This window comes from Manihot esculenta, chromosome 8 (genome assembly GCF_001659605.2).
Source record: "Manihot esculenta cultivar AM560-2 chromosome 8, M.esculenta_v8, whole genome shotgun sequence".
Lineage (NCBI taxonomy): Eukaryota > Viridiplantae > Streptophyta > Magnoliopsida > Malpighiales > Euphorbiaceae > Manihot > Manihot esculenta.
This window is the reverse complement of record NC_035168.2, coordinates 603,047-625,176: the sequence shown is the minus strand read 5'-3', so window position 1 is coordinate 625,176 and position 22,130 is coordinate 603,047. Positions and strand designations below refer to the sequence as shown.

Here is a 22,130-nt window from a genome sequence, read left to right as displayed (position 1 = left end):
GTTGAGAAAATTTCTATATATGTTAAAAAGGACAGGATATAAAAATACAACTTTATATATAAAAAATTAATTAAAAATATTTTTTAAATTCAATTTAATCCTTAACTATAATTATATTAAATTGAAAAAAATTAATTTTTATCATTCAAAATCTAAAAATTTTTATATAGATATAGATTTAAATTATTTTAAAATATTTATTTTTTTAAATATATATTTTTTAATGTCTTAAACCTATTAAGAAAGGTAAAGGATTTTTTATATTTTAAAATTGCTCCATATCCAAATTTAAATTTGACCACTTTGCTATGCATGCCAAAGGGTATAAAGATCAACCTCAATAACATACGGCCCCATCTGAGCGGAAATTCACTAGTAACTAATAAAGCAGAACTGATGCACTTGCTTTGATGGGTTATCCATACGCATCCTTACCCTGTTAAGTGGTCATAAGAACAATACAGTTGACCCTAACTAAACGAAAATGCCACTGGCAAATTGACATAAACAAGATTGCTAATTCTATCAATCAAGCCAGCTCCCTAATAATTTCCATAGAATAATTACATCCGCAAACAAACTGTGTTTAGTCAGACTAGACTACTAGCATAGTACACTTGAGATCACCAGGGATCAACCAAAGAAGTGAACAAATGAAAACTACCAACAGTTTTAACTTCATGTTGCTGGCAACTTGTAGCAGACATTGATGCATCAAGTTGCATTTCCTTCCACAGAATTTGCCTTTTTCTTGCCACTCTTTGTTTTGTTAGGAGTAGATTTACTTCGCAGTGAAGGCATGTACTTGAGGCGGTAACTAACAAGTGAAGGTCCAAATATTCTGTATTTACCAGCACTGCTGAAAGCCGCTTCTGCATCGTCTCGCCTACAGAAAACCACTTTTGCACTGTTACTCTTTTTCAGCACTTCAGTCTCTGATTCCTTCACACGTCCAAAACGGCTGAATATCTTGTTCAAATCTGATTCTGAAGGTATGGAATCCAGGTGACTAAATTTCAGAATCAGAGCTGTTGGGGTGTGATCATCATTACAATTCTCTTCCAAGTGGTCCACTGGCTTCATTGATTCCATATTAAGAATTTCATAGGCAGGTGCAAAATCCAAATTGGGACTAGATTGAGCAGCAGGTCGTAGTTCAATAGGGGGATTATCATTTTTCGTTGTAGTTTCTGGTGGAATATCTACAGCTCCATTCTGTATCTCAAGAGATGCCAGCTCTTGTGGGACACTTCGAATTATCTCATCTTTCGAACAAGAGTCTTTGGCATACTCTGACTCGCATGTTTCAGTTTCTGACTTGCTTGATTCTTCCACAATATTATCAGAAAGGACAAACTCCAGAAAGGATGGCTTGTGCAGCAGTGGATTCAAATGTTCTAGGCAAACTGAATTCCTGAATCCCACAAAGAAACTAACCACTGATTTCAAGAAGCTGCATTCATTCATGGGATCTCTAGCAACCAAACAAAGCTTGTACACCATCTCATCAGATAAAGAATCCTCTATTTTAAACAGTTCTTTACCTTGTGATTTTGCGGGAGACTTCTCATTGCTCATATCCTTCATTGCAGATTCTGGAAAAGCTCCATTAATAGATTTTAGCATTGGTATTGGTTCATTCAGTTGGCTTGCAGCTCTAAGAATGCTATCTCCAACTCTAAAGGTTCTCTTTGGTTGTGAAGAAGAGTTTATTCCACCCTCTGATGAGGAAAGAATTTTGCTGTGTTTCTGCACAGAGTCATGATCATGAAACATGGAATCAACAGCTTTACGTTTCTCACCAGAAGATGGTGAAATTAACTTGCCAGTGGCTTTAATCCCCAATCCACGTTTACCATTTCGAACAGATATGCGTCTCTCAGCCATTAGGTCAGCCAAACTTTTCTCTTTCTTTCTCGGATATACACTATCTCCAGAGATGTACTTACGCTTAGGAGTTGAGTGATCTCGACCTTTTGACAAAACTTTTACAGGAGAAAGATGCTCGTCATCTCTAATTTCAGCACCAGAATTTTCATTCAATTGATTGCCACACTTCCCATCTATCGATACTAATTGTGCGACTTCTGTGTCACACAGCAACAAGGTGCCAAGAATTTGGAATTCAGGCAATTGAGAATAACCCTTCCATCGACTGAATGCCAATAGTTGGGCCTTTGCTGTTACAATTTCCAGCCTGTCAACTTCACCAAATGGCAATTGGCCTAATGTTTTAACATAATCAACTAGTTTTGTAGGTTCAAAAGCATCTGCACTCGTAAAGCTATCCCCACCAACTCTTCTACTAGAGTCTTCCCGAATTCCAGCATTAACAATTAGTTGAGTATTATTCTTGCCAAACTCAGATATGCAAGGACAGGCCAGCCCAAACTCTATCCGTCTAGAAATCTCATCCAAAGCACAATCAATGGCATAATGAAATTCCTCTGAGTTGTTCTGTTTCTCCATTTGTGAGAAATGGGATCGAAAAGGCTTTATCGTTGAGGCTTCATTCCAAGCGAATGTCTGATCCCCAAAATATGCAATTAAATAGCTATTCCTTTTAAAATACTTCTTTGCCTTCTCTGAGGCATCGGAAGGATCAAATATCTGCCCAGGCCACCAGGGATGGCTTCTCACTTTGCCCCATACAAGGTCAGAAACACTGAATTCCAGCTTGGAGGCAGATGTTTTCACATTTACATTGCCTGAATCATTCCCATGCATGCTCACATAAGGGTTCAAATCCACAACAAGATTTAGAGCACCGGACTTACTATTCTCATCATTTTCTTCGGAAATACCTTCAGAGGTATTAGCTTGATCATCCAATTCCACGGCCTCGTAGCCAGTACACTCAGAAGTTATCCCTTTGGGGACCTGAATGACATCTTTGTGAGGCAATAAGCAATTGGTGCTAGCTTCTTTCACTTCCACGTCCACTACTCTAGCCAAAGGAACTGAGTTACCTGCATTTTTAACTTGGACTGAATCCTCACACGCTGAACTAGTAGGAATACCCTCCTCCTCTTCCTTCTCAACTTGAACCAAGCGGTTTCCTTCTATCTCACCAGGCCGTGTTTCAGTTACCTGGACAGCTTCTCCAGAAGAGACATCAAACACCGCATTGCTCTCCCTTCCCACAGAACCCATTTCTTTTTCCACAGACTCTGCTTCTCTTTCCAAGCCCCCATTGCTTAACCCATCAACAATTTCCTCCTTCAAGCCGTTAGCCTCTTCAAAGTCCCTAACTTGGTCTACTACTGGCTGATGGGACTCGCCCTGAGGGTCTGTTAGGGTATTAGCATCAGACAACCCGACCTTAACAATTGGTTCTAGGATACTAACCCCACGAACATCGTTTTCTGGTTCCACTGAAACGACGTCGGAATTAAGGTCGATGCGATCAAGATTCGCAGACATTGATACACTCCAAAAAACGTCTACAAATAGAACTCCATAAAAAAATAGCAATCCCCCAACTCAAATGAAGACAGAAAACAGAGGAAAAAACGAGTACCTTGCGCAACTCTTAGGACAGAGAGAGAGGACTGAAGATATTTACACAGAGATAAATAGACGGAGGTAGCGACCTTGCTTATAGGTGTCTAGTCCAAGTTTGGTTTTGGATTGATGAAATTTCTACAGAGAAGCGTTGGAGAGAAAGATGAGGGGAAGAGTCTGGTGACAGGCTATGGTTAGTCTTCTATGTATTTAAGAGTACGATAGAAGATCTGTGTTGACACGTGGAGAAGATCGGACGGCTTTTGGTTGTTAGGGCTGGTTATCTTCTGGTGGCTGTAATCCACGAGTACTGATGCGGATGCCTCAACGGTGCTCCACGTGTAAACCGTTTTTAGTATTTTCATTCACCACACATACGTCGTCGTTTAATACTAACATAAACGCATGAGAGAAAAGCAATGTCGTTTGCAAGAACGATAAGCATAAACGGCTTGTCGCATATGAAATCTCAGGTCTCTCCCGCCAAAACGAGAGGAGTTTCAACAAGCACTTGAATAACTCTAGCAGTAGCAGGGATAGAAAGACGGGACGGCCCCTTTTTTATCTATTGCCATCATGTACGGAGGTCATGGAGAGAGCACAAGCGCGAAGAAGCACCGCCGTGGGATGAACGAAACAAGCGACAGTATGGATATCCTGGCTGCTTACTTCCCTTCGAACGATTTTGCAGCTGACGATGACAAGCTTATGCTCACATCTGACCTCGTCCACTTCTTCTACACATCTTCGGGTCAAGATCTCGCTTCTCAGGTCTCTCTCTAAAATCAATTCTTTGGGTTTGATATTGGCAGAGTTGATAAACTCACATACTGTATTTGGGTGATTAATTAGGCTACAGACTAGGAAATTTGAAATTTCAATTACATGAACAGGTAAAGGAAGAGAATGGGTTCTTCTTTTTGCCAATTGACTTTCAACAATTTCGAAAGATGTGTGAGGTTGAGGAATTTTTTGTAACTTTAGAGGAGAAACCTAAAGTAGCTCTCTCTTGCATGGGTGCCGCAGTTCACAAGGTACAAAGTGTAGAAATCTTTGCAAGTTTTCTTTCGCCTGTGTTTTTTACCTTTCTGTGTTCAAGGAAGTCTTTTACTATCATCAAAGCAGGTACTTTTGACTAAATGGGAGAATATTTTAGAGGATGGGACAAAGATAAACATCCGTCTTCACAACTACCCCGAATCAATGATTGCTCTTAAAAACCTAAAAGCAGCATATATTGGTAACTTTCGTCTAATGCATGCATTGCAATTTCATGATTAGATGTGTTGAGCTTTTCTGTGTCGAGTAAGCACTATAAATTATATGCTTCTTGCTTGAGATGGCAGATAAGCTTGTATCTGTGCGAGGGACTGTGGTGAAAGTTAGCACTGTTAGGCCTTTGGTTGTACAGATGAGTTTTGATTGTGAAAAGTGTAAATCCACTATCATACGTGTACTTCCTGATGGAAAATATTCACCGCCAACCATTTGTAACTTGAATGGATGCAAGAGCAGGACTTTTCACCCTATTCGATCTTCTGCCAAAGGAATAGATTTTCAGAAAATAAGGCAAGCACTTTACTTTTTTCTTCTGTTGTGGGGTCATCTTGCCTGTTTGCATTTTATTTTATTTTATATCTTGTCTTCTTCTAATCTTCTTCCGATCTTTTGTCTGTGCTTCATCCAGGATACAGGAGTTACTAAAGTCTGAAGATCATGAAGAAGGGCGGGTTCCTCGAACAGTGGAATGTGAACTAACTGAAGATCTTGTTGATGCATGCATCCCTGGAGATGTGGTGACTGTTACTGGAATCATAAGAACCATTAATAATTATGTGGATATTGGAGGAGGTGAGCTAAAACATTTTGCATAGTATTTTTCATGACCAATAATTCCAGATTTTAAGAACCTGGACACTTAATTTATCTCAATTCTTTTCAGACAACATCTCAATGAATAATAATTTCAAACATAGATGATAGTCTGCTGATTTCAAACTAATTGCAATTTTCTGACATACATTCTGCAATCTGTAATATTTGCAGGAAAATCAAAAGGCAAACATCAAGGATTTTACTATCTATATCTAGAAGTGGTTTCCATAAAAAATTCCAAGTCCCAATCTGCATCTTATGATTTGCAAGATTCCAAGCCTAATGCTAGAGCAACGGAGCTGTCTGATTTGTACTCATTCTCGCCCAGGGATTTGGATTTTATTATAAAGTTCTCGGAAGAATATGGTTCAGATATCTTCCGGCAAATAATTCAATCCATATGTCCCTCAATTTATGGACATGAACTTGTTAAAGGTATATCAAGTGTTCCACTTCATTTTCTCTACCACTTCGAACATCCTATAAGCATTGAGATGTGAAAAATTTTGCCCATCTTTGTAACTTGTAGCTGGAAAAATAAATTATTTTCAAACAACTGCAAAATTTACTGGAAATTTCATGCATAAAATACTAATCTACCTTGGACCCATTGCTTGTTCTTTCATTGTTGTGTGCTATCTTAAACCATTTTTGGTGTAACTGAATCCCAAGTAGCTTAATGAGCCATACCCAAGTAAAAGGAATTATAAAGTTTCTAGTTTTCTGCATTTGATTAATTCCCTTTGAAAATGAAGTGATATATGCATTTAATATTTTCCCATTTTTAACAGCGGGTATAACATTAGCACTGTTTGGAGGTGTACGCAAACATTCAACAGATCAAAATAAGGTCCCTGTTAGAGGAGATATCCATGTCATAATCGTAGGTATGCTTAAATTCTTTTCTACCCTTATAATAGCATTAAAATAGGAGAGCTTATGTCAATGGGGATAATAAATATTATTTCTGACAGAATTGGTTTAATCAATTAGTAGTCAAAAGTAGTTTTTTCCAAGAGCAAATGAACTTGCAAAATATCATTGCCCATTTTGCTAGGTGATCCTGGACTAGGCAAGAGTCAATTACTGCAAGCAGCGGCTGCTGTCTCTCCACGTGGCATTTATGTGTGCGGCAATGCTACCACCAATGCTGGCCTCACTGTTGCAGTAGTGAAGGATTCTATGACAAGTGACTATGCATTTGAGGCTGGTAACTGATTGCTTCTTTTCCTGTTTTTCTCATATTAGTTTATGATGTATTTTTATTACTTATACCTCCATTGTGTGGTTTACTAAGTTTAACAAGTTATATCTCCCTCTAGGTGCAATGGTACTAGCAGACAGTGGACTGTGTTGCATCGATGAATTTGATAAAATGTCTGCAGAACATCAGGTTTGTCATGGACTCCTGATATATTGCTGGTTTCTTTGTTCTATTTAATATGATTTATGTATGCTGGGATTACCACAGGCTCTTTTGGAAGCCATGGAGCAACAATGTGTCTCTGTTGCAAAGGCTGGCCTGCTAGCAAGTCTGTCGGCACGAACTTCTGTTTTAGCAGCAGCAAACCCTGTTGGTGGTCATTACAAGTAAAGTCTTCACTTTGGTTTATGGTTTATCCTTTCTAATATGACTTTCTTGATGCTGATAGCAAACGCAATAGAAAGGAAATGGTGATACATGAGTGAAAATGATCTCTATGACAATCCAGATACTTGGCATTTTCTGGCAAACATTCCAAGATTTACAATCTAACAGAATAATAATTCTAAAGATGCCTGAATTTATATAATTATACTTTTATTCTGTATATAGTTTGATGTCAGTTGATTTTCAAAATCCAAATTGCAGCCGAGCAAAGACAGTGAATGAGAACCTAAAAATGAGTGCTGCTCTCCTCTCACGATTCGATTTGGTTTTCATATTACTTGATAAACCTGACAAAGTATTGGATAAACAAGTCTCAGACCATATCATGTCGGTAAGTTATCCTGTCCAACATCTTACATTGGCACATTCTTTTGCATGAAAACATGCTACTGGTATCTAATCGAAGGTTAGTCCATGGTGAAGCATAAAAGATTGTGGTTAATGGGCCTGCTTTTGCTCATCTCTGCATGTGTCATAAACATATGTAGTGAATTTCAAAGCAATTTTGAAACACGACTTATGTTAGAACTAAATTTTAATGGAACTAAATAGCTATTTGTGTTTAGTACCATGCATAAAGATTTTGGATAATTTTTGTGTTCATTTCACAGCTTCATGCTGGATATGCGGAACATGCACCAGCAACAAAAAGGCTACGGATAGGTAGTGTTCCAATGCGTCCCTTTATTCTAATTTTTTTTTTTTACTTTTTCCTCTTTATGGAAGAGGGACTTGGGTAGTGTTTCTTTCTATTGATGAATATACGTTTATGGAAGAGGGACTTGCGTAGTGTTTCTTTCTATCGATGATGTACGTTGACATAAAGTGTTTCTCTTGATATGTATCCTTAATTTACAAAATCCAGGATCACAAATCAACAGGAACATAGATATGAATGTACGAAGTGGTTCTTTAATTTCAAGGCTGAGACTTGAGCCAAAGAAGGATTCTGATTTTGCTCCTCTGCCTGGTCCACTTCTTCGAAAGTATATTGCTTATGCAAGAACTTATGTCTTTCCTAGGTGATTTGGCTTGATTCTACCTTGTGAATTGATGTAACCTATGCTTTGTGATTACATACAGTATTTGTTAATGCAAACTTCTACAAGTATATTTATTTCATTAATATAGGATGTCAAAACCAGCTGCAGAAATCCTGCAGAAGTTCTATTTACAGCTTAGAGATCATAATACATCAGCTGATGGTACACCAATAACAGCAAGGCAACTAGAAAGTCTGGTGAGGCTTGCTGAAGCTCGAGCTCGTCTAGAGTTGAGAGAAGAAATAACAGAGCAAGATGCAATGGTAGTTATATAGTTTGGTTAAGCTAAATTGTTTTGTTAGTTTGGCCGGTCAGATTGCCGGTTGTTTTTTACACCATTTATTGTTTATATATTTTGTTTATCTAGTGGAATCCTCTGTCTCATAATATTTGTTCACTTTTTTTTATTTATTCTAAAATTATTATCCTTTTTTTTTTAAATTATATTTATAATCTTATTTTATTTTATTTCTAAGAAATCTCCTAAAACATCTCTTAGTATTTTGATAATAAAATTTAATGTATTATTTTGATAATAAAATTTAATGTATTTAAAATGAGTATAATTGAAAAATTAATAAAAAAGTTATATTTTTTAATATGTGTGAAAAAGTGAAGTGAATAAAAATTATAGGACGAAGAGAGTACATGTGTCCTGTAATGTTAAAATTTGCCATGAAATAGAAAATATTAGATACTTTTCTTCATGCCCTTCTAGATGTGATCAAGCTGTGCATATCAAAAGAATCACTCTTTTACCTCAAGTATGCAGATAACAGTGCCGTGTAAACAAGCTTAAAGTTCAATCTTTATATTCCTCAATGCATAAGATGTTCAGAACAAAGAGTTAATTCATTATCTGTTTAATAAATTGTGGATTTCGGCATCTGCTTTACAGGATGTGGTTGAAATCATGAAAGAGTCCCTGTACGATAAGTATGTTGATGAGCATGGTGTCGTGGATTTTGGTCGGAGTGGTGGAATGAGCCAACAGAAAGAAGCAAAACGGTTCCTGAGTGCCCTCAATAAGCAGTCAGAGTTGCAGCAGAAAGATACTTTTTCTATTTCTGTATGGGGAATTTTTTTATGGCAGTGGAAATGTTTCTCTTGAAATTAACTCATCCTCTAATCAGTGTTGTTGGTAATTCAGGAAATATACAGTTTGGCAGATAGGATTGGCCTAAGAGTTCCAGATATTGACACTTTTGTGGACAACTTAAACAGTGTTGGTTATCTACTCAAGAAGGGACCAAAAAAATATCAGGTACAGTCACTAGTAATCTGGTGATCCAAAATAATCAGAAAATGCAATGTTCATTCAGAATTGAAACACTTTATTTGGGATCTGTCTCAAACGATCAACAGCAATATGAATAGAAATTATTCAATTAGCTAATGCTCGTCTCGGTTACGAACTATAAGCAACTTCTGCTTAAGAACTGCACTTTGTGATGCAGGTCCTAACATCATCATATACACGAAGTCAATCATCAACCTTAAGGGGTTAAGGTTCTTCAGTGCACTGGAAAATTTATGTTCTCTGTTGGCATTATTTCTTTAGATATCCCATCAATCTGTGCACAGAGCATTGTAATTGGCTTCAACAAGCCCACAGAACTCCATAGGTATACATTTCCGGGTTTATGCCTTGCCCATTGCCCATCAGGATAAGTAACATGAATTTGTATTCAGTCGATGTTTAACATGAATCAGCTCTGAATTTTATTCTCCTGAACAAGTTTGCACAGATTTAATTCATTACTTTGTACAATTATGATATTACCTCCAATTGGACGTTCATGATTTACAGACTAATCCCATAAAAGTTATCTTTCATTTTATTTTCTGTGGGATTCAATATTAGAACATTATGCAGTCAAGTAATAGAAGTTAAACTAAATCAGGAATTATCACCTCCATAAGTAGGTTCCAAGCGCCACTCGCTTCCATAATAAGAATTTGGCAAGCCCAACCAAAATTTGAAAGCCTCGGCTGCTCGCTTCCTTTCTCTTCTCCTGTCTTGCCTGGCCTGTGAGGCATGTTTACTAGTAAACATTCTCGAATGCATCTCCACATAGATCTTCTTATACTTAGTCTTATTTGGTGGTATTCCATATTCTTCCATGCAAGCCACTATTTCTAGAGCCTTTTGGAAAAAAGCAGCCCTCACACAAATATCAGCCAGAGAATCTAACAAGTTTTCATCAGGTTTCAGTGTTGATGGAATGGGTGAATCAGAATTAGAATTATCCCCTTCCTTTTGCGCCATACACCTTTCCTTAACTTCTTTCCAAAGTAGAAGAGCTTCCCCTGGTTTTCTAGCCAATGATATAGCATTTGCAAGACTACCATAAGTCGCCACATTAGGGTAGAATCCACTCTCCTTCATCCTCTGGATTATTTTCTTAGCTTCCTCAACCAATCCCAGTTTACAGTACCCTTCAACTAGCATATTCCAAGCAATCAAATCAACTTTCACACGTGGGTCTTTGATCATCTCATCAAATACCTGGTTAGCCAACTTTGGTTGGCCTGATAAGGCAAAAGCTTTCATCAAAGTAGTGTAACTGACCTTGGTGGGAGCAATTCCTTTTGCTCGCATCTCATTGAAAAAGACAAGAGCCCCTGCACTGTCATCGACCTGTATACACCCATCAATCAAAGTATTATATGAAACCACATCAGGCTCGATTTCAGCATCATCAGCCATTTCTTTAAGCAACTCCTTGGCCTTATCAATCTGCAGCTGCTGGCAATAACCCTTGAGCAGAATATTATAAGTAATCCTATTTGCAGGCACGCCAACTCTTGTCATCTCAGCTAATACTTGACGAGCACGGTCCATAGAGCCTACCTTAACAAGAGCAGAAATAACTGTGGTATATGTTACTTGGTCAGGATGACTTGCATTATCATCCTGCCGCCTCATTGCCTCCAGCATTCTAACAGTGTCGCTTACACGACCTTGCATCATATAACCCTTCATTAAAGTTGTGTAAATTCTAGAGTCAGGAGGATAAGCTTTCGGCAATAATGGTGGCTCGGTGTTACTAGCGTCAACCCAATTGGGTAGCAACTTGTTAAACACATTATTCTCATCCTCATCCTCAATTGCATCTTCCTTGTCTTCACTATAATCCTCCATATTCGCCTCCCTAAGAATCTTACAAAGATCTCTCCTTTCTTCCCTCATTGCTTGAACCATATTTTCTGCAGTTTCCAGATCCCCAAACCCAACATAGGCAGCCACAAGGGAATGCAAAGTGGTCATACACAAAGGAATTCCCTTCTCAATTGCCCTCTCCAAGACAAACACAAGCAAGTCCTTCCTATCACACCTAGCGCACAGCTTAATTAGAACATTATATGTCAAGATATCAGGCTCAGCCCCGAACTCAGACATTTCCTCAAACAGCTCGAGGAACATTTTCCTATCCCCCATGTTAGCACAAGCATTAAGCACGTTATTGAAAGCAGCCGTGTCAGGCCTTGAGTCAGTCACCATTGCCACGTCCGAGAAGCGAAGTACACGGCGAGTGATTGACTTGAAGAGCTTGAGAGCTTGGGTGGGACCATCATCAGGGGAGGAGGCGAGGCGACTCACAACGGCAGACCAAGCCTTGACATGGGGGAGATAGCCGGAACGCAGCATGGAGTTGATGAGGGAGACTGCGTAAAGGAGCTGGCCGGATTTAGTAGCGGAGACGGCAAGGAGACCAAGGGAATTGGCATCAAGGCGGTGGAGTTGGCGGTCATGGCGGAGGCGGGTGAGAATGGACTGAGCTCGAGAAAGACTGAGAGGGGTGTTTTGATAGGAAAGTTGGGAGACTAAGCGGCTAAGGCAAGTTGGAGTAGGAAGTTGAGTGGATTGAGTATAAAGGGTCCAAGCTTCTTCGGTTTTTCTTTGGCGGAGGAGGAACAAGAGTCTCTGGTCATTATGAGCAGTAGTGAGAGAAAGGTCTGCTGTAGTGGGATTGGCTTGGCAAGTGTAGGCGCGGTGAAGGCGCAAGGGTTTGGAAGTGACGGTGGTGGAGGTGGTTGCGGAGGAGGAAGGTGGTGGAGGGGACCAGTGGAAAGTGAGTGGGTATGGATTAGAAATTAGCGAGGACGAGCAGGAGGATGAGCAGTACAATGGTGCGTTCATGGCTGGGGGAGTTGGTCCATTTGTGAAAGGAAAGGAGAGAGAGAGAGTGCTAACTTCGAATGATGGAGAAGATAAATTTGAGAGCGGTCCGATTTGGGTGAGTGGGAGTTGGATGTAATACGTTGAACATTTCCTATCCTCTTCTTTTGTCCCTAATCTCACTATTTGTTTCCCTTTTAGAGATCATTATTTTGTTCAAAATATATTTCATTATTTACCATTCAAATTTTGACAAATAAAATTCACTTTTTATGAGAAAATTGTTTAATCTATTAAACTTGTTTGAAATCTAAAAATTTATAAGATTTTTTTTTTTTTTTAAATTCTCATACTTGAAAAGAATATTTTCAATTTCCTCAACTCAAAATGGTATTTTTCATGCTGCAATTGAATAGGAAAAATGTATTTTACGTCATTTCATATATTTTTTTGAGGATTAATTAATTAAAGATATCATGCTATATACACATCTTATCCTTAATGGAAAAGCTTATAATAAGATGGAGAATACAATGGAATAAACATATAGCTCTTAAAGAGTTTATTTTCAGAACCCTTAATCTTCTCTTATTCTAACATGGTATAGAGCATTTAATCCATTAGATATTCTTCATCAACACCGTTCATGAGAAATATCTATCGGTACAATTACATGAATTTATTTTGCTGTTAGGTACAATTGAATTTATCAACAAACGCAATTCACAGGCTTTTAAGAACACAAGAGTCCTTTTAATGTAGGAGTGAAATAATATATACACAAAGTGGAGGTGCAAATGAATAGAAAAAAGAAAAGACCACAATGCTTTTTGAAAAGAACTTGATCAATAACATTAGCACCAAGTTATGACTATGACACTAATATATTCGAAACTGTAAGCAGAGTAACTAATCCCCATGGTAAAAAGATATTTCTGTACACTGATCTGTACAAGAAAAGTAGGAAGCCAGTTCATCCAATTGCAAAATCCTCTCCTCTTCTTCTCTACTTCCCAACTTCTGTAAGCCAACTACGGTAGTATCTGAACCCTATGTACACATCCCACCAATGCGTTGCGAGTGAAGACTAGGAGACTGGAAGCCTTCTCTGCTTCCAACAATCAACTTCATCAATTCTCACCACCCGCCACGCATTCATTCATTCATTCCTTTCCCTGTACAAAAGCACCTATGCTAATAATTACAAATTCGCAACCTATGTGGAAGGCAAAGCTATGAAAGATGGAATGAGCCTTGTCCTTCTGTTATGGCATACAAAAGCTTTTCTCTCATCTTGTCCTGCAAATACATAACCATTCAAAGTTGTCTTACACATGTAATTAAATAGTTAACGCTGGGAGAGAGGATTACAATTGCATGCCTGTCAAGTTTACCTTTGAAGAATAAGGTGGCAACTTAAGGTAATTGGCACATGTCATTACACTGGGTAGATCTGCATCTACGCAGTTGCTACAATGCTGTAAAGAATACAAAGATGATTAAGATCGCTCAGATATTAACTAGACCAAAAGAAACACTAGGGATAGGGGGGTGGGGGCAGGGAAAGAGTTGTTTCACTGCCACAGACCTTCCGAACGATTGTCAATTTTGGACTCAAAGATGCCAAACCTCCTGGAGGAAGCCGAGGTGCCCCAGTTACAAACTGCAGAAATGCTCGCCGCTGTTCTTGATTAAACTCTTGCATAATTTCCAGTAACTGTAAGTTTGCATACAACAGGGTGAGCAATTTTCAAGAACTAAAATATCAAACTCGAAAGCTAAAACCAATACAGATAAGAGAGGAGAGAGAGAGCGAACATTAATGATTGGAGGACTGCTAGCAGCATATCCATGATCAAATTTGATATGATCCAAAAGCTCATTAAACTGCTTTAACACAAACAAAAATCAAATATGATATCATAACTTGGCAAATGATAGAATTCAGGAGTACAGACTGATCAATCAAATAAATGATATACATACAGCCCAAATATCATGTTCTCCACATAGCAATCGATCTAGTTCCTCCTCGGTGAAAATCTGAAGATACTTGATTGGGAAAACCTGAAAATTTTTGAAGTAAAACAGGCGAATGAATCAATTAATAACAAAACAATTACTGTTATTATTGCTTACTAATAAAAGAAAAACATGGAATTGGAATTCAAATTACACATTAGACAATCATAATAACCAAAAGGAAGTTTCTACCAAAAAGTAAAAAATTATGAGAAAATTATTCTGTCAACTAAGGAGGGAAAACTGAAAACATTAAAGTTTGGTTGGACTTGATTGCTTCAAGGAAACCAAAAGAATTGAAGAAATGGACCAACCAACAATATATATTAGGCTAAGTTCCTTTGAACTCTCAAAGGGAAATCAAAATAACAGCTCAATGAAATTGCTTTAAATCTCATATCAAGTTATATATTTAGCATGCAACAGGGGGAACAATGAAACATGCAACTTCTATCTCTCTAGATATTCTTCTCACTTTTTCTACAGAATTGTCCTTTCAACCAAAAAAATGATGTAGTGAAACACACCTTATTAAATCCAGACTTGAAGGCTTCAACTTGTCTGGAAATTCCAGCATATACAGTAGCATCCACAACAAGAGAAACATACTCCTCCAAGTTATCCATATTTACCTATGTAGAAAGCATATATGAAATGCCATAAGTTTGTTGCTATCATGTAAGCATTCCATATTCAGTAAATAAGCAGGGATGACTTGCCATTTCATGCTCTTGGTGAAGCATGTAATCAGGATACCCAGGAAGAGTAAAGTCAAGAGAAAGATCCTCAATTCTGCTATTCCGAAAGCACACCTCCAAAGTGTTGCATGAGTTTTCTTCTAGAGCTGATTTCAAAAATTTTCTCCTATTAACCAAAGCCTGAAACTCTAACAGTGTCCTTCCCAGCTCAGGATCAAAGGATTGAATGTCGTACAGATTAAGTTCCTACCCACAAAAGAAGAGGACCAAAAGTCAAGGATATCCATAACCAACAGTTAATGAACAGTTAAAATGAAAAGCTATTAATACTTTGAGTTCATAATTGAAAGAGGACCTGCTGAAGGATAAGCTTATAGAAGGCTTTGGAGAATGGCAGATCCAGAACCCTTCCATCTTGAAGAGCCTTTGCTACAACTTGCCCCAAGAGGAAAAACTTTTTAATGACTTCAGAAAACTGTATCTCATCAGATGAATCCAAACTGGATGGCCATGGACGAGGAAAAAGGCCAAAAGGAGACGTCAGACTTCCAGAATCCTCAGTCTGGAATATTTTCCTGTCCACAAATGAACTATAATCCTCTCTCCACATACCAAGGCCAGACTTCTGAAACTCATGACTGACCAAGGTATAAAATTCCAATGTGGGACCAAGACCACTACCAACTTCTCCATTATATACCACTTCAATGGGATCTCTAACATTAGCATAAAAGTCCATCATTTGGGCAGCAGATTCCAGTATCCGGTCACGCCAAACTACAAATTTCTTGCGGACCAAACTACCAGGACTCGATCGCCTGTCTCTTGAAACTTCTGAATTATTATTGGATAGCGTCTGAGGTTGAACTAGCTGAGTTCCAAATGCTGACAACCGGAAATATTTACATCTTGCCTCAAAGCTAAATAAAAAGGGGCATGAAGCCATAAGCTGATTGCACCACAACGGCATACCACCTACTGACAAAGCCAAAGAATCCCGCATCTGCTGCTCCAGTTTTTCTGTCAACTTACTGCTCACAAACTCATTCTGTGGGACTGAATGAACTACCACTTTTAAATTATCCAAGTTATCAACTAGCCCTTCAGCAAATGAACGTATTCTTTCAGAATACATCAAATGCAATGTGAACCTGTTCAAGCCTTCCAAACTTTTAAGCAGAAACAGAACATCATAAGTAGGACTTGACTTATCCAAGTCAGAAGCAAGGTCACAATTAAATATGCTAGTGAAAAATGAAGTATGCTGCATATAAGCCCCAACCTTATCCAAGGTAGAAGAATCTCGAGCTGACATATGAAATTCCTGAGGGTTATCATCTTTAGGCTCTACAGCTGTTCTATAAGTCAACTCATATACTTGACTCCATAACTTTGTCCCCATTGTAATTTCTTCATCTGCTTTAATTTTCTGTTGGAGAATTGCCTGATACAATGTCAAAGTCCGGTCCAACTCTTTCCCTTCAAGGTAAAATAACAGTTTTGAGAAAGCATCACTATTGCTAGAGGATGAGGAATGGTGACTTTTTCTAGTGATGTCTGCCCCAGAAGGATATTGTACTAGCTTCTCTAAAGAGCCCTGGAATGGAAAATACCAAGTCACCAGCAATGTAAAGCCAGAATTTTATTATATTTATTTTCTTTTTTCGGCTGATCAAGGAACATCTTTTACAATAAGGAAGCAGCAGGAGAAAGAAACCAACAGCAATAATCTAGTTAAGCAATATGAAATAGGGATTATGGAGTGCTTACAAGATGAGAATCATTTGAAGATGTAGTTTCCCCAGGATTTCCCTGTTGTAAATTTTCTGTTTCTTCCAGGCGAGAGACTGATAATTTAGCCTCATTCTCCTGAAAAAAAAGGGAAAAAAGAAAGGAAAAAAAAAAACAACTCGTTACTGGTTTTATAACTGCATAATGAATAAGAGGGGAAGAGGCTAAAGGAGGATTAGAAAAAGGCAAAAAGGAAAAGAAAAAAAACACACCACCTTAATGCCTTTACAACTGCATAATGGATAAGAGGGAAAGGGGCTAAAGGAGTATTAGAAAAAGGCAACACAATAGATTCATGTATTATTACCTGAATCTCAGTCAAATCAGTAGACGTGCTGTCAGGCTCCATATGATCTGAACTTTCACCTCGTCCAGCCCCAGGGTTCACATTTGATTGAAGTTGTACACTCTCCATTGGGTCCATGGCTAGAGCAGCTGTTTCTATTTGTTTGGTTCTTTCTATTCTAACTTTAGGCAACAAAAATCCTTCAATAGAATCCAAAGAAGAGAAAGGGTCAACAGTGACAGCATCATTAGAGTAGTCAGAAAGACACATCTCCCCTTCTCCCCTCACAAAACGAACTCTCAGACATGGGTGAGGCATGCAGCGTCCATTAGGAACAGCAGCAAACCAGTTTCTTTGCTTGGACGAATGGCTCAAAATAACAGGGAAATTCTCCAAAGAAGATAATGCACTTTGTAATTTTCGTACCAAAAGTGATACTGGTAACTCTTCAGCAAAGCTCGAATAAGGTGAAAAAAGCCTTGCAAGCACCTCAAACCTTTTTTCTATAACATAATAATCAAAAGAAGCACTATGAAGATTCACCTTTTCTCTCAGATATTGACCACTGGATATGTAATTTACCAATGACTTCACAATTCCACTTTCAATAAATTCAAAAGTGGAAACAGGTTCTCTTCCATTAAGCTTTGCCATAAATTGATGTAATAAACGATTAAAATTTTCTTCATCTTGAGTGGAAGTATTAAAACTTATAGGCATATTAATCAGATCAGTCACTGAAGCAGAAAGAGCTCTGAGATTTTGAAGGATATCTGTCAACCCATTCTCAGAGTTGCATAACTGTGGAGCAAAGTATGTGGTTTTTATATGCTTTGCGAGACTTTGAACACTATCCTTTTCAAGCTTGCATGTTCCTGCTTCTGAGGTTATAGGAGACTGACCATTATCAAATGCATAACATAAGCATCTTAGGACGACCTTTGAAACAGACTTTTGGCTGGAGTCTGATGGCAACTGGATGCCATTAAATACTGGGAACATTGACCATGCACATTTTTCTGGAAGCATAAGGGCATCAATGGCAAAGAAGACACCTTCCTTAATGAAAGGGTTCAGGAAAACACCTGAAAGTCTTTGCAAAATTATCTCAGCAATTTGCAGGGCTAATATCAGCACATGGTGATCCTTCCGTGTAAATACCCCAGCCAAAAAACTGCCACATTAAAACAAGAACTTTATTAGCTTCACAACAACACAATCAATACTTGCTAGTTAAATATGATAAGACACGATTTACCTTGGAATGCTTGCATTCTCAAGTAATTCAACAAGCATGTCAGATTTGCTGAAATAAATCAACTTTTGTATGACTGATACACAGCCGTAACAAACATATAAGTTTGCACCAGAATTAACCACCTGCTTGGGGAGAGAAGTTAAAATAAAAAATGTGAAAGAAAGGAATTAAAAGAGGCACTGCAGTTCTATAAGATAACCAACCTGAATCAACATGGGTAGTATATCAGACCCAAACTTATGCAAAAGATCAGGGTGATTAACTAAAAATAATTCCTTATCTGACACCACTTGTTGAATATCTTGATCCTTCACTACTGGAGGAAGAAGCTCATTTAGCAGTTTCAGAACTTCATGTACCTTAAGGAAATAACTTAGGAAATAAGAAATAAATACATAAAAATTAATTTTTAAGCTTCAACTCAAATTTTGTTCAGAAAGAAACAAATGATGTGGCAGCAGCAGTTATGGGATTAAAGTGAACTATGAACAGAAAAAGAAAGCATTATTAATAATAAATAAATAAGAATAATGGTGTCCAAAGTCAAATATATCAGAAACTCCATAAAAACACGAGCAAGCTGTTATAAACCACACAAAATATCCTCAAGATCCACCATAAATATCAGCATACAAGTGTTCTACCAACCAAGATCTTTAATGACCAGAATAAACCATAATCTGATCCTAAAATGTTTGACATTCAGAAATTAGAAATTATACTCCAATTTTCACTCATTTCAACAGGCATTTAAAGCACATGATAACTGTATCAATTTGCTTGGTCAAAATGACACAATAGTATGTCAGAAAAGACGAAGTAAAGAGATGAAATATGTTTTAGTCCACAGTATAAACCTGGTTGCTCTGCCCATCTACTGCATGGAGAGAAGATATTCCATGTGAGATGTCATAATTAGCTAATATATCCTTCAAAGTGCAGCTTATATTGAGCTCATAGAGAGTCCTGAAAGCCACAACTGAACCAGAAGAAAGTCTGACAAGTAGCCCAATCAGACCCTGCCAACAAAATGAAAAAAGCAAATAGCACACTAGACACATTAAAATGTGATATAACCTAATGTAAATAATGTAATTCAGACAAATGCTAGTACATTGTATATTGGTTGGGATAGGGTGGTCCGGCTATTCAAGTGTATTAGATGCGTAGCTTGATTAATTATTCCATGCTTGCATAGTTCATCCAGCATCTCAGAAGAATGACTGACTCGCTCTGCTATTTTCATCAAGCAAATAACTACATTCTCAACAAGCTGCCAAATTGACACAAGGACATACAATTGTCAGCTAAAAGGGCACACATTAAAAAATTTAGAAAAGATAATATCTATCAAACCATTTCAGATAGAAGAAACTCTAGAGAGTTCATGCCTGTTGATCCTCGTACTGTAGGAGATTGCATAATATTGGAACAGCCTCCATGAAAGAAGTAGGGCAATCTGTTGGAAGTTTCTTACATATATTGACCACTGTTGAAAGTGCAACTCTCTAACAAGGAACAAAAAGGAAAGGAAAGCTAATTGCTTAAGCCTCACACAAGAAAGCAATCACATACAGAAAAAAATCTATCAAAAAGTAAGGAAAACCGAATATTTGTGAGCAACACATTTGCACAGTCACTTACTTGTACACTTGTGGAGAGGAAGTCAATAAAACCTAGAACAGCCATGATAGCCCCAGCCTGTAGGCATGCAAGAGGCTGTTCCCGTGACATTTTCTCCAATGCTTGCAAGCACTATTAAAGCAACACAGTTGTCCTCAATAAAAATCAATCATATAAAGCTAATTCATAATCGTAGAAATAGAAAAGAAATAAATAAATAAATAAAATTACTTGCATTAGACAAAATCTATTCACCAAATACAAAATCTACCTGTTCAGCTACATCTAAGTACTCAATGGCCATCAATCTTTGACAAAGAACAGCAACTGCATCATGTCTAACAAGAAAACCAGATGCTCGAGGAAACACATCACACAGATAAGTTAAAGCCCTTATTGCCAACAACATTATATCTGGGTTGCTTTCATGCCTAGCAAGCTGAACAAGAACTGGGGATAACGAGTCAGCCATCATACTTGAGAGGGAATCCTCAGAACAAAATGAAAGCACTTCACACAATTCTGTAAGAGCAGCTATTTGCCCTGATGGCTCGGTCCCTTCACTTAAATTAGACAAAGCAGTCCTCAGTCTACCATGATCACCAAATGATCTCTGCCTTTGATAAATTCGCAGACTACCGTGTTTTGGTACTGCATCATCAGAATCACATGAGCCATAAGCCGAATCCCTCTCATGCTCTTCCTCCTCTGACCTGCTGGAAGCTGAACCAGTGGATGAAGTATCCATATCAGCATCATTGGTTTCAGAAGTGGAATTTGTGGAATTTATTTGAGTTTGAATTGATGAGTTGGATGAACTTGGTCTAAACTCCAATGAATTATTACAAGCTCTCTTATCTGCTGGCAATTCATCCATCATTTCCACCCGCTTTTGCCCCCTATTTCCCATTGTTTTTTGTTTGATATCTCAGATTACCATCTAGAAGCCGTTCAAAACTATTCAGCCCTACAGCATAAGGACATTCCATCAGAAAATATCAGATTGCATATAAATGCCATTCTCATTCTCAGAAATTCACAACCACAGGTCCCCAAGGATCAAATCGAACACTAATGATCGCATCGACAGAAGCTCAATGAAAATAATCCAAACAGGGTTTTACATGGAAATTTAGAGTTGCAAGGTCAAAACTTCTATTGGAATAACCATTACCATCGTTGATGAATCCATCGACCCAGAATCCAGTAATCACCACAAAACTTAGAACCCAATTACTCATCCTTACGCATTAAAACTTTAAAAAGTTAAAATCATCGAAGAAGAAATTCCAACTAAAGAAACAGAAACAGATAAATAAACTCAACTTCCGTCCATAAAAACCCATGACATATGTATCCAAAAAAAAAAAAATCCCTTTTGCTCACACATACACATGCATACATATAAGAATAAGACGAAGGACAAAATCAAAAATCAAAACGAAAAGGGAAAGACCTCGAAGAAGAAGAATATGATAACGAATTCAGAAAACTTAAGGAGCTAAATTGTTATAGATATATAAGTAAGCACCTAAGAATTGTTATATATCGTCGGCCTTCGATGAGAGAATCGAAGACCTAAATATGAAGAAGTCCTTTTAGAGAATTGTTTTTTTCTTTTCTTCTTAATTTCGCCGAAGCTCGTCTCAGTCTCACAGGCCAGGAGGTGATGATTGAATCAACCAAACAAGGATGGAGTGAAATCTTTAATAGAAGATGGTAATTATGCTTCTACTTCCTGGAGATTTATCTTGTGTGTTGTCGGGTGTATTGAAGTTAATACAGTTTCTGTTGTATCAACCGTCCAAATCATATGATGATAAAAAACTTTTATAAAACTTTCTGAAATTTGCCAAGCTTAATTAAATTAGCAGTCGAATAATTTAATTATATTAAATTAACATTGTTCAAAAATAATGATTTATATAAATAAACAACAAAATAAGTTTATAGTTTTTTACTTACAATTCAAAGTCATGATTGCATATCAAAATCCTTCAACAAACAGACGATAAAAGAAAATTTTCAACTTTCTCTTTTATATATAAACAAAGATAATTATAAGTAATTCAAAAATTAAGTTAGATAATTATTTTAGTTTTAGTAGGATTAGGTTATATATTTAGATCAAATTATATTTTAAAAATTATCAATTATCATTTAAAAAATATAATTAAATTAATCAATCAAAATATAGAAAAATAAAAAAAATATATTTTTTTAAAAAAAAATAAAATAAAATATTGAAATTTGAAT

At 37.4% G+C, this 22,130-nt stretch overlaps 4 protein-coding genes across 10 annotated transcripts; 1 reads left to right on the top strand and 3 right to left on the bottom strand.

The window, feature by feature from the left end:
• Positions 1-344: 344 nt before the first annotated feature.
• LOC110621068 lies at positions 345-3,671 on the bottom strand. The gene is made up of 2 exons (XM_021765116.2): positions 3,521-3,671; positions 345-3,443 (listed from the first exon to the last, which is right to left on the bottom strand). Exon 2 carries the CDS (start codon positions 3,421-3,423, stop codon positions 715-717), a length of 2,709 nt encoding a protein of 902 aa, XP_021620808.1. The 5' UTR covers positions 3,424-3,443; positions 3,521-3,671; the 3' UTR covers positions 345-714.
• Positions 3,672-3,753: 82 nt separating this feature from the next.
• On the top strand, positions 3,754-9,804 carry LOC110621069 (probable DNA helicase MCM8). Of its 6 annotated transcripts, none has more exons than XR_006351613.1 (17): positions 3,754-4,275; positions 4,398-4,538; positions 4,630-4,744; positions 4,851-5,073; positions 5,192-5,355; positions 5,551-5,814; positions 6,171-6,266; positions 6,437-6,589; positions 6,702-6,772; positions 6,851-6,969; positions 7,232-7,361; positions 7,642-7,693; positions 7,896-8,052; positions 8,162-8,336; positions 8,972-9,041; positions 9,074-9,337; positions 9,531-9,552. XR_006351613.1 is itself a non-coding variant. In XM_021765119.2 (17 exons), the coding sequence occupies exons 1-17, from the start codon at positions 4,081-4,083 to the stop codon at positions 9,579-9,581; spliced, it is 2,391 nt and encodes a 796-aa protein (XP_021620811.1). In that variant the 5' UTR covers positions 3,754-4,080; the 3' UTR covers positions 9,582-9,804. The 6 variants fall into 6 exon arrangements, 4 of the variants coding, with proteins under 4 accessions (XP_021620811.1, XP_043814737.1, XP_021620812.1 ...); XM_021765119.2 differs by having other exon boundaries at positions 8,972-9,142; positions 9,224-9,337; positions 9,531-9,804; XM_043958802.1 differs by lacking the exon at positions 9,531-9,552 and having other exon boundaries at positions 9,074-9,142; positions 9,224-9,337.
• Positions 9,369-12,328, bottom strand: LOC110621070 (pentatricopeptide repeat-containing protein At3g09650, chloroplastic). The gene is made up of 2 exons (XM_021765121.2): positions 9,988-12,328; positions 9,369-9,803 (listed from the first exon to the last, which is right to left on the bottom strand). Exons 1-2 carry the CDS (start codon positions 12,215-12,217, stop codon positions 9,796-9,798), a joined length of 2,238 nt encoding a protein of 745 aa, XP_021620813.1. The 5' UTR covers positions 12,218-12,328; the 3' UTR covers positions 9,369-9,795.
• Positions 12,329-12,901: 573 nt separating this feature from the next.
• LOC110620220 (E3 ubiquitin-protein ligase UPL4) lies at positions 12,902-21,573 on the bottom strand. 2 transcript variants are annotated; one of them, XM_021763859.2, is made up of 18 exons: positions 21,406-21,573; positions 20,146-20,841; positions 19,896-20,006; positions 19,643-19,759; positions 19,366-19,524; positions 19,109-19,270; positions 18,455-18,610; positions 18,252-18,373; positions 17,015-18,167; positions 16,687-16,785; positions 15,272-16,513; positions 14,938-15,162; positions 14,746-14,850; positions 14,183-14,263; positions 14,015-14,083; positions 13,785-13,913; positions 13,591-13,674; positions 12,902-13,495 (listed from the first exon to the last, which is right to left on the bottom strand). In XM_021763859.2, exons 2-18 carry the CDS (start codon positions 20,782-20,784, stop codon positions 13,430-13,432), a joined length of 4,719 nt encoding a protein of 1,572 aa, XP_021619551.1. In that variant the 5' UTR covers positions 20,785-20,841; positions 21,406-21,573; the 3' UTR covers positions 12,902-13,429. The 2 variants fall into 2 exon arrangements, with proteins under 2 accessions (XP_021619551.1, XP_021619552.1); XM_021763860.2 differs by having other exon boundaries at positions 20,146-20,831.
• Between the last annotated feature and the right edge of the window lie 557 nt (positions 21,574-22,130).